Consider the following 12,482-nt stretch of genomic DNA (forward strand, 5'->3'; position numbering starts at 1 on the left):
TCCAACATGCATGCTGTACTCCCTCGGCTAGCTCTTTTGCTGGTCTAGATGTCTTCACTGATGGGGTGACCAAACCCCCATTTTTGAGGGCTGTGAGGTCCTGGTTGTCATTACCTTACTAAGGCCATGTTTCCGTACTTGCCAATTCAAATTTGAAACATGGGAGTTGCAAAAGATGTTTCAGCAGCTCACCACTGGAGTGCCAGGCATGCTTCTTCCTGACCCCATTATATAGTAGCAATTCTGCTTCATGACGATCAGGATGATTACCCGTATGGTAATTCATTCTGTCTGTTGCTCTCTTTGCACAGGAAATCCAAAGTGATCTGGCAGTGGCTCAAGCTTTAAGGTTAGTAGAATAGGACTTTTGCTGTGCCTCATGGTAGAAGCCTCTCCACACTGGGAACCAAAAATTCTAGATCCACAAAGCCTAAAGTTGTGGAGTGCAGAGCATGAACTTAAGTGACTCAATGGAAATGAGGACACATTTCTCCAGTCCCAGACCTATTTATTCTGGGTTTTGGTGACATAACACCTTCAGCAAGAAAACCGTCTATGAATGTTCTTTCTTGCCCATCTAATTACTTATATTATTTTGTTAGTCTTTTCCTCCATTTAGGACACCACCTCTTTCTGTACTCAGATTTTGACATTCCATTTTCCTATGTTTTGCTGCCTCGGTATTCCATATTCTGAGGTGGAATTGTGAAGGTAGAATAGAAACATGGCTCTTTGTCAGATTTTAGTGAACTATCTAATACACAAACAGGACTTTCATATGGCCAAGATTAGCTTCTGCTAACAAAGCTAATATATTTAGCTCTGCTATCGTGAATAAGGTTTCTCAAAATTTTAGCACCATAAAACTCATTGGCCAGTGGAAGGCTATGAAAAATTGTTTTTTCAATACATCAAATAAAATACATATAGTTACAAAGGAAACAGATTATATAAATGCATTTATCAAATATTAATAAAGCAAATTTACCCTTAGCAATGCATGTGCTTCTTTATTAACACACAAAAAATATGATCTAATAGCATGTCTAATAAATACTGCAATTTCAGAGTAGCAGAAGCATTAGAAGATTTAAATAACACTTAAACTGAGAGACTGAATAGACACATGGACAATGACCATGGAACTCTGGCCACTACTCGAAACAAAAGTTTCTGGAGGCTGGCCAGTTCTATAGCAAACATTCCAGGAAGTCAAGCCACAACTGATGCGAAATAGCCAGGACTTGAATAATACTGGAGAGCTTCTCTAATTTTTGCCCCAGATTCCAATTTAGAAGCAACTGAAGAAAACCAAATATGCTCCCCTAACCAAAAAATAGGATGTCTGCTTCTAGTTAGCCCAGCATTCACATGCCAACAGCCACCAATCAGGGCATAACGGAAGACTTAGTTTTTCTTTCCCACAATAAAGCTTTCCCACTCCTCTATCTGATGTTGAGTTTTGGCCAAACACAAATGATAGTGGCTGACTCCCTTGCTATAACAAGCTCTGAATAAACTTTTTTTTTTTTTTCTCATTTTGGTGTTTTTCACTTAGTATTAAAACATACGTCTATAAGAAATACAATGCCATATAAAAATATATGTAATTTTTGTTCTGACAAATTCACAGGCACTGCTAAAAACTATTGTGTTTTTTGCATTTTACATAATGAATGAAATGCTAAATTTCAGTTAGAAGTTAGTGAAAATAAAGATGTAACAACTTTTTTTTTAAATTTCCAAGTTATTGATACCCTTAAATTTATCTATGGATCCCATCAGGGTTAATGATCCTAGTTTAAAAAAACATTAATTTAATTATTTGTGTCCCCCACCTTAAATTATAAATACCACCAAAGGCCCTGTTCTGTTATTTAAGGCTGTGTCAGAAGCTATGATGAATGGAGAGAAAAATCACATGCCCTGACTCCAAAAATGGTATCACATATTTTTCCCATTCCTTCTGCTACTACTCTTGTTTAATACTTTGACAAGTACAAGGGAATCCTAAATTCTCACTTCTTTGAATCGTAAATGTCTCCAGTCCATTTTCCATTTTGAAGCCATAATGATCTTTTCAAACTCTAAATCTGATCAGGTAATTTAGGCAGTATCTTTTCCTCACATTCCTCCTCAGCTCTCAGTTGCTTTTTGTTTACCTTTGTTTGCAGTGGTTTCTAAGTTCACTAACAGGAGCAAGCACACCTTTATTAATCTCAATAAATATACATTTGACCTTAAGTTTGGCAAAGAGTAGTGCTAAGAAGTGTGTGTAGGTGTGTGAGAAAGAGTGTGCCAGGAACATTCCCTTATTTGGAGAGTTGGTGGTCAGCTCATGCTTGGTTCAAGTCTTTTTCCCTTAAGTGGTGACCTTCCCCTGTTCTAGTGCACAAAGAAATTCTCTGTACTCTTTAAGCAGGTGCGTCACATGGCACCTGGCCAACCCCACTAGTGTATCTATTACCAGTGGAAAGTAAATGGCCTCTCTCACACTGAAGCACAAGAGGGGTGTGAGCAAATGTGCAAAATGCTGTCCTACACTGGCCGTCAGGAGGGACCCACTGGCCAGTGAGATCAATGCCCACTGCTGAAGCCGATCTTGCTCTGGCTCCTCTATAAGAGTAAAGCATTGTTGCGACACTGCTTGTGTGTGCCGTATCTTCCTTGGTGACTGTGGCACTGTGGTACCATGGAGCAGGCATAAGTGTCTGGACTCTTACTTTTGGTGACTGGAATATCTTTGCTATTCTCCATGTGGTGAGAATTCTCCCCTGATAGTAGTCCAGAGCTTTGGCTCAACAAACATAGAATGCAGTTTAAACTTTGCATAAATTTTAAGGATAAATTATGAAGTTTTATGTATATTTTGATGTTACATTGAAGGCAGATGAAGTAGACCACATTGGGCTGTCCCTAGCTTTTCTTCCCCCCTTGCTGTTTGGCACAAATCAGTGGAAAAATTTGAGAAAATTCATAAAGGAATGAAATTTAAGAAGTCATCTTACAAGCAATATAGTAAGCAAAATTGACCACTTTATGAACATAGGTCCAGCCAGAGGGCTGGGTTTATATATATGCATTAAGTTTAAATATTCCAAACTATTACACAAGGGAGGTGTGGCTCATCAGGCAATTGAGTGGATCATGAATCTTACCACAGTCTTTTTCTTCCTATCCAGAAACACACACACAGGCACTAAATAATTCATGGATTCAATGCAGGCAAGTATTACCAATAAATCTAAGACATATGGATGGCTTTTTTCCTAATTAAGAAGTAATCCTATGGAGCAAACAACAACAACAAAAAACAGAGCTTCTTTCATAATAAAATTTTAATATTTATTCTGTAAACTTATTTTTCTGATATGTATGCTGTACATGTGCAAAGTTATATATATAGCTACATATAGTGTTTATAGAAAATACACACTATCTTAAATGCAGTTTAGATAGAATATTGTAGGGAACTACTACTGTTAATGAAAATTCATTTTCATCAAAAACTCACAGATAATCTATTCCTCCAGAGGTAGAGTCCATTTTTATTAATTAGTCATTTATATTTTTTCTTACTTTCCTTTGTTTATAATGGATATTTTTACATGTTCCTTTTTTCCCCACCTATTAGATTTTTCTACCTTTCAACAGTCCTTTTTACCAAAGTCTTTCATGGAAAACATTTAAAGAAGCACTTGTAGAGAAAAAACGCTAAATTGATAAATTTCTGTAATATGTCAGTGAAATCTATATACTCATCTTCTCTCCAGAGCACATCATAAATGGGAACAATGCAACTCTTTTCATTTCCTTTTATGTAAACACTTCCACATAATTCCACTTAATTCCATCTAAATGGGGAATTCAGTCAAATTACAACTTCTTTTTCCTGAATTATCTTCAACATCCAATGACACACAAAAGTGCCAAAATACCAGATTCTGGTGCTATTTTATTTTTAGAAATTGCTCTCTAGAAGTTCTTTAATCAAATATATGTATATCAAGTATACTCTGAAGATTTAATTAAGTTGGGAGTTATTTCCAATTAACTAGAAAAAAGTAAAAATATATCATGTTATAACTAGCTATTAAGTATAATTGATATAATTACAAAATTAATTAGGTAATTTTAAAAATAGCAAGTGAGGAAATCTAGTCATAAAAGACCAATTTTATATAAACAAAATAATAATAGACTTCCTAATTTACTTCAATCTTAGAGAATTAATGAGGCTATCACCTAAAAAAATTATGTTTCTTAGAGTACTGCAGTAAAAAACTTTTCTTACACATGCCAATGTGTGTTAAAAAGACAAACCTTAACTATAAAAAAACCAACATAACAGTAAAAGACATCCACATTTTCATAAAAATATATATTTACTGAAATATTTCATTAAGCATAGAAGCATTAAAGTCTCCTGTCAATATTAATTGATACTTATCTTCAACAGTTGTTTGTTCATTTAACAAAAATATATAAAACACCTAATATCTGCTAGAAACAGTGCCAAGGGGATGCCATAATAAACAAGACAGATGTTTCCTGAACTCATGGGAATAAATACATTAACCAAAAGTAAAGAATGTGACTATAAGGTAGAAGGTAGAGACAATGAAAAAGTTAAGTTTAGAAATACTAAATTTAAAAAGTATATTAGAGGTCCAAAGCTGCAGTTTGGATTGTCAATGATATCATTCAGTATGTGAAAATTTATACGAATACATGTGTTAAAAATTTATATCTATATATAAACTTACATATGTATGGAAAGGCCAAAAGGGCTGAGCTTAGTGAAATTCTTATATTTGGAATTTGGGTAGGGAGCAAACACCAAAAAAGACATTCAAAAGGTATCTGGTGATACAAGAAGAAAACCACTAACGTGGTGTCAGAAAGGGAAAGAATTGCTTTCTTTCTAAAAGGAGGGAATTTTCAACTGTATGAAATGCTACAGAAAGGATGAACAGGTCTTGAACTAGCCTAGCGGCTTCAGCCACGAGCGGAGAGGCGGCGGCGCCGGCCCCCTTCAAGAGACAACCAGATCACCCCTTCCCAAGGCCTCGCCATGGCGACCTATGGGCAGAGCTGCATGAGGCCAATGTGTATTCCTCCATCATATGCTGACCTTGGCAAAGCTGCGAGAGATATTTTCAACAAAGGATTTGGTTTTGGCTTGGTGAAACTGGATGTGAAAACAAAGTCATGCAGTGGCGTGGAATTCTCAACATCTGGTTCATCTAATACAGACACTGGTAAAGTTACTGGGACCTTGGAGACCAAATACAAATGGTGTGAGTATGGTCTCACTTTCACAGAAAAGTGGAACACTGATAACACTCTGGGAACAGAAATCGCAATTGAAGACCAGATTTGTCAAGGTTTGAAACTGACATTTGATACCACCTTCTCACCAAACACAGGAAAGAAAAGTGGTAAAATCAAGTCTTCTTACAAGAGGGAGTGTATAAACCTTGGTTGTGATGTTGATTTTGATTTTGCTGGACCTGCAATCCACGGTTCTGCCGTCTTTGGTTGTGAGGGCTGGCTTGCTGGTTACCAGATGACCTTTGACAGTGCCAAATCAAAGCTGACAAGGAATAACTTTGCAGTGGGCTACAGGACTGGAGACTTCCAGCTACACACTAATGTCAATGATGGGACAGAATTTGGAGGATCAATTTATCAGAAAGTGTGTGAAGATCTTGACACTTCAGTAAACCTTGCTTGGACATCAGGTACCAACTGCACTCGTTTTGGCATTGCAGCTAAATATCAGTTGGATCCCACTGCTTCTATTTCTGCAAAAGTCAACAATTCTAGTTTAATTGGTGTGGGCTACACTCAGACTCTGAGGCCTGGTGTGAAGCTTACATTGTCTGCTCTGGTAGATGGGAAGAGCATTAATGCTGGAGGCCACAAACTTGGGCTTGCTCTGGAGTTGGAGGCTTAATCCAGCTGAAGAAACCTCTGGGAATGGATATTGGAAGATTTGGCCTTAATATATTTCCATTGTGACCAGCAGGCTTTTTTTTTTCCCCCAAGAAGGTGATCAAAACAAAGGATGATCTAAACAAGAGCTGTATTTTAAATACTTAGACAGTTACTTGTTAGCTGGTTTCTAGTTGAATTGGTTATCTAGTTACCAATGCTGCAGTCTTGCAGTCACCTATACATTATTTAAATGTATTTAACTGTTAAATGCGCTACCCACCAATAATGCAATAATGAAATAGACCTTTATGAAAACTGTGCAAAAAAAAAAAAAAAAAAAAAAAAAAAGAAAGGATGAACAAGATAGAAAACAAGATGTGTTTTGGTTTGGGCAGTGTGGAAATTTTTGGACTAGAAGGAAAGAAAGTCAAATGGGGGAGGCTTTGGAGTTATAGCAAATTAAGAAATAGAGCAAAGATGCAGAAAAATAAAGAGAAATAGCCCACATCCCAGTCAAGATGATAGAGAGAGACATTTTAGGTCTCCATCCCCTTCTCCCATCCTGCCTCCTCAGAAGATTAGAACAACCAATAAGAACTGGCAGGATCATCTTTCTCAGAGCTCCAGAAAATAATTAGAGGGCTGCAGTAACAGGGAAAGTGCTGAATGAGGAAAAAAGCAACTTAAAAATTGTAAGAAAAGCTCCCCTGGGTTCCTTTTGTGGACCCTCCCCAATCACCTCACTGGCTCCTCATGGAGTTGGCCTGGGCTCCCACTACAGGTCTCTGATCCAAATTCCAGAGGGAGCAGAGTACCCCATGCACATACTGGCAGCATGTATGTCTACGTCAATCTGTGATGGCAGCCTAAGGGACTGAACCAGGACACTAGTCATAAGCTAATCCTCCCAGAATTTGTCCAGCACCAGAAGGTAGCTCACAATGATCTCCTCAGAACAGTCAAATCACACCTGCAAAGGGGCAAAAGTTTGCCAGCTATGAGACACACAATGCAATGCTGGGGTCTACGAGGAAGACACATGCACAGAAAAGACCTGGGAATTTCTACATTTTTGCCTTGGGCTACTCTGTAAACTGTTTATATGGAAATGCTCTGAAGGACAATGATCTTATAGGCCAATCTGCAAAAACTGTGACAGATCCCACCCTCCCCCATCTCTCTCTGCCTCTCTTTTTTTTGGAGTCTTGTTTCTGTCTCAAACAAGACTCCAGAAAGCATAGACAATAAAGAAAATTATTGAAATTGCTGGTTACATAAAAAATGAGAAATTTATTCTTGAAAAGAAAACATTAAAAAAGCAAAAAAAATAATTGCACATTTTGAAAAGATGTTTGCTAACCAAGGAAGGACTGGCATCCAGAATTCAAAACAAGCTAAAATAAAATCTAAAATTAAGATGACATCAAAAACAAGATGACAAAGCTAAGAAGAAAAAAATAATTAGCAAACAACCAGCAATTAACTGCTAAAACTTATATATTTGACAGAAGAGTAATAATAAATAAGTAAAAATAAACAAAAATACGTTCAAATTATGAGTAGTAAAAATTAAAATCACAAAGAAATAGTATTTCACTTTCATGCATTTGACAGAAGTAAGAAATTGGACAATATATGGAATAAGGAAACTCATATCCTGCTGGGAGGAATGTGTATTGGAATACTCATTTTTAAAACAATTTTGCATTATCTTATAAAGTTGAAGATCTCAATACCTATGTACCAGTAACCCCACTTGTAGGTGTATTGTAGAATTTTTTTAAATAGTAGCAGTTTTGCACTAAAAAGAAAAACAAAAACAATTCACATTTTCATCTAAGAGAAAATGGACAAATTCACTGGAGGGTAGTCATAATTCAAACTACACAGCTGAGAAATGAATAAATTCTAGCCACACACATCAACATGAAACTAACTTACAAATTATAGGCTAAAAATGCAACTTCCAAAAGGATTTATATTTATATATAATTTTTCAATAAGGCATTATTTAGAATAGGATGCATTTATGGCAATCCTGTAAAGAAAACCAAAGGAAAAAGATACCAAATTGAGAATAATAGTTACTTCTTGGAGTGAAGGGAAGAAGATGAGAAGATAAAAGCAGAGCAAAAGGGCCCTTAATGATATTTGATTCTAATTGGTGGGCACATGAGTATACATTTTATTATTACATATACATTAGCATATTATATTTATTGATACATGTCATATTTTTAAAAACTGGAAAAATATAGATTTTTATGTGGTCAGTGCTATTGTAGAGAGGAACATGAGCTAAGCAGTTAAATAAATGTTGAATGCTGCCACATGAGTTTCTCCAATGATATCCAAGGATTTCAAGTTTCTGAAAAAAACAGAGACATCTTTGGTGTGATATTTCCCTTCTCTTGTTTCTCATCTGTAACACCATTATCCTCTTTAAGCTATTATGTAGCTTTGGAATCATGATATAGTTTTTCATGAATATTTAGTTTTTATTCTTTTTATTTTGCTGGATAGATAGACTCAGCTGATACTTGTAAATATATATCCAGGAATTAATGACTGAACAGAACTATTGATATTTCAACTGGTGCTCATTTCAATTACTACAATTTAACACTATTAACGGTTGTTGACTTTCTCAAAATTTTTCCATTTTGATTTTTTTCTAAATAGCACTTAATAGATTCATTAACAGATTAGTTATGGTAACCTTTAGATAAACAGAACATCTTATGTTTACTCTTTAACTTGCAACCTTAAATAAAAACAACATACATAAAGGAATATGTAATTTATGACAGCTGGCCAGGCACTTAACTTGGGGAGAGATTTTCAAATTTTGAGGTAACCTAACATTGTTTTCAGCAATCACAAACATATTCAAAACACCACATTTTATACCACACTTACTGAAGTTATTCAACTCTTTTTTAAACTATAGTTTTGGCACACTATTGTGCCAAAACTCACACCTAAGTTCAACTTCTTAAGATGATAATAAAAGAACATTTTCAAGTCTGACTTTTGGCCCGATTCAGATACTTCTGTGTTTAGAACATAACTGAGAAAACTATAAGGAGATAAGGGCACAAGAGCCTGAAATGAGTAACTATCTCTTTCTTCTTATTTTAAATTAAATTTAACAGACTTTTTAGGAAAAGAGTCAAGCTACCAGTCATATAAACACTTTAAAAAAGAATAAGATTGGTTGAGGTGGTAAGCCTCAATCAAGCCTCAAGAAAATATCAGAGCCGTGCTCCAAAAGGAGCAAAAACAAAGGAGAGAGCTTCTGTTTACAGGCGATAATTGTATTCTGAAAGCCCCCAGAATCAGCACTAAGGACCACAACTCTCCAGGTTTATTATACTCTGGGCACAGTATGTTTCTTTCCCTCTTCTGAATTCCTTTCAAGGTAATATTGAGTTTGCTTATCAAATGAAGATTCAAACTAAATGGAGGACCTTAGTAAGTATTTAGAATTAGAAGATCAGAACAGAGAGCGGCCATTTGGGATTATTCTTTTATCAAAAGTTATCCAAGTCTGTTTTGTATTTTCTATCCCTTTCTCAAACAGCAATTTCAATTCAAAGACTACTTATTTTGAACAAACTCATCAGCTTTGGCTATTTGGTATGCATAGACTAATTAATCAAAATCCATTTTAAATCCTTCAGAGGACATTACGTATAAAGAAAAACTTTTTAGGTTTTGATTTGAGGCACTCTCATTCTCAAAAAAAAATATTTAACATGATAAACTATTGGCTTAATTTAGAATTTTTACATGGCTTAAAAAAGGTTTAAATACTTTATTCATAAAGAATTCTAAGATGACCTTCCTTAGAACACCAAGTCATGGTGAAGGATTTGTGCTAAGTGACATCTTTCCTTGCAGGGCCTACAGCATGCATCTGGCAAAACTACTAGCTGGAATTACTGGTGCAATTATTAATGTGGAAGGATTTGTCTATCTCTGATGCTAACTGGTTTGTTCCAGTTTTGAAACTGTGACCCTGGTTCGTTAGCACCATACTTTACCAAAATGAAATAATTAATCAAGTACCCATTGATGTGTGGTGAGGGGCAAGGGTGGGATGAGGAGATTGAAGGCAATAGTTATATACATCAAAAAGATACCATGATATGCAGAGAAAACATAACTTGTCTGTTAATATACTACATCTGAGGCTTGAAAATAATTGATCACAGATATTAAACAAAACTGCACCCAACTTTTTTACAATATCTGGTGTGACCCAAATTTGAATACAATTGGAAGTTCATCAAACACAGGTTTATCAGTAAGCTAGAATAAACAAATAATGTACAATTTATAGGTAGTAGCCTACAAAAAAGTGTGGAGATTAGGTAAAAATTAAGTGAGGTTATTCATAATTGTTCCCAGTTTCCATTTTCTCTTTGGAGAGCCCAAAATCAGGCCCCTAGAAGACCAACTTAATACATGTAAGAAATGGCATCTGCTACCATATAGATGCATCTTCATTTTCATAATGTTTTTTGAGACATCGATTTCACTGAAGTATTGTAAAGGAAGTCTATTGTAAAGGAAGTCTTCTAGGAAAAAGGCACTTCGTTGTCAAAGTTGGATTTAATTACATGAAGTTGAGAAGACTAGGATAGACTCAAATGTCAGTATTTACTCTTGTATTTATGAATACAGAGCTGATGCCAGTTTAGAGAATGTAGCTGATAACATTATAAACAAACCAAACAGCAACCTTAACTATATTCTCTGCAAAACAGTAATTTATGACATTTCTCCAAAAACCAACATAGTTCCAAGTTCAACAGTCAAAAGAAAAAAAAAGTCACCAGCGGATGCTACTTTAAGAGAGCCCAAGACACTGTTTTCAATACAATTTCCTGTCTACAGTTTGCTTCTGTTTTGGAGCATGAATTGCTTTTCAAATGAAAAACCTGGGGTGTGGGGTTAGGGTGGAGAGAAGGAGGACACCCAGGGCAGAAAATACTGGGGAGTAACAAGAGGTGCATTTTTCTGGTCAGACAACCAAGTGAGGAGGTAGTTATTCTGAGAACTTCTCAAGTAAAGAATATTGTACTGATCCACTGAGAGTTGGGGAAGTAGCAGGAGCTTCTCTGTGAGACTGAAGATAGCAACAGGAATAATTCTCCTCCAGGGAAGTCAGGACCAGGTGTCGGTGCAGGTTAAAAGTGGCTCTTTTCTGATGATATAACTTTATAAGTATCTTGTTACATCACCACACATGGCAACCCCATACAACCTTGAGTCCCATCATCACTGCTGTTGAGTTTTTTCATTTTGTATTGACATATTTCTCTTATGAGTGTGTAAAAGGCATCTAAGACACCCTTGTCTTGTCTTGGCTGAGGTTTCAATGAATGGAATCCCGTAACTCTTGGCCAGTTCATGGGCTTGTTTTGTGTCAACTGTCCTTGTTGGCAAATCACACTTGTTTCCTATCAGCACCATAGGTACATCACCTGAATCTTTAACTCACTTAATCTGCTCCCTGTAAAGGTTAATATCTGCAAATGACTTGCTATTTATTGTTGGCAAACACACAAAGGAAGACTTCACCTGTCCTCGTGTATTGGTATCTCATGGCACTTTATTCCTCTTGTCCAGCTGTATCCAGTATATCCAACAGACAGGTTTCATCATCTATAACCACCTGTTTTCAGTATGACTCCTCTATGGTGGGATCATACTTATCTACAAAGTGGTTCTGGATTAGCTGGATTGTCAGTGCGCTTTTCCCAACCCCACTTGTTCCAACCACCACCAGTCTGTACTCAGTCATTTCACACCAGCAATCATCTCAAGCACTGCTGCCTCCACTTCAGAAAGATTCATATCTACAACCAGGAAAAATGCTGGAGGCCCCGGAACCGCCATGAACAGTCTACATTGTGATTTTTGATAACCATATTTGGAAGAGTTTAGATTATATTTACATGTTGCTAATAAACTTAGTTATAAATTGAAAACAGTAATTATTCCAGTCAACAAAATAATGCAAATTTTATTTTAATTGAATAGGTGTTCATTTGTTCTAGAGTCCATTCTCGACTAAAATTGTGCCGTTGAAAACTCTTGTGTTGATTCAGCTAATATTGTTTCCAAGGCTTAAAGCTGTATTTATTCTCAGCAAAATTACAGGTAGGGAGTAACACATTAAATCAATCAATGGCTTGCTTAATTGTCCCAAAGCCAAGCTACTGGTTTAACAGCAATTCTATTCAAGAGGATAGGTTGTTGTGATATTCTGAGTATACGCAAACAAAATTTAGACTTCCATGGAATGCTTTTTAGGTTAATGACATGAAAGGTTAAATGGACCTCATTTCCCATTGGGTCATTAACAGGAAATAACTTAGGTATTATAGAGAATAAATACATTATTTTATTTTTGTGTAATTCATAAAGCTATAGTTGTGATTATGTACACTATTTTATTTTAGCCTAAAAATCAAAAAGGATAAAATATATACCCACAGCTGTTTTTCCTGAATTCCCATCTCTTTCTTCCT

At 35.9% G+C, this 12,482-nt stretch overlaps 1 protein-coding gene and 1 pseudogene across 1 annotated transcript; one reads left to right on the forward strand and one right to left on the reverse strand.

The window, feature by feature from the left end:
• The first annotated feature begins 5,032 nt into the window (after nucleotides 1-5,032).
• LOC119507049 (voltage-dependent anion-selective channel protein 2-like) lies at nucleotides 5,033-6,184 on the forward strand. Its single transcript, XM_037800111.1, has one exon. It carries the CDS (start codon nucleotides 5,075-5,077, stop codon nucleotides 5,957-5,959), a length of 885 nt encoding a protein of 294 aa, XP_037656039.1. The 5' UTR covers nucleotides 5,033-5,074; the 3' UTR covers nucleotides 5,960-6,184.
• A 4,996-nt stretch (nucleotides 6,185-11,180) lies between these two features.
• LOC119507050 lies at nucleotides 11,181-11,752 on the reverse strand (annotated as a pseudogene).
• Between the last annotated feature and the right edge of the window lie 730 nt (nucleotides 11,753-12,482).

Source organism: Choloepus didactylus, chromosome 12 (assembly GCF_015220235.1).
Source record: "Choloepus didactylus isolate mChoDid1 chromosome 12, mChoDid1.pri, whole genome shotgun sequence".
Taxonomy (NCBI): Eukaryota; Metazoa; Chordata; class Mammalia; order Pilosa; family Megalonychidae; genus Choloepus; species Choloepus didactylus.

Coding starts and splice junctions, on each gene's coding strand:
- LOC119507049 (XM_037800111.1), top strand. CDS start 5,075: ATGGCGACCTATGGGCAGAGCTGCATGAGGCCAATGTGTATTCCTCCA.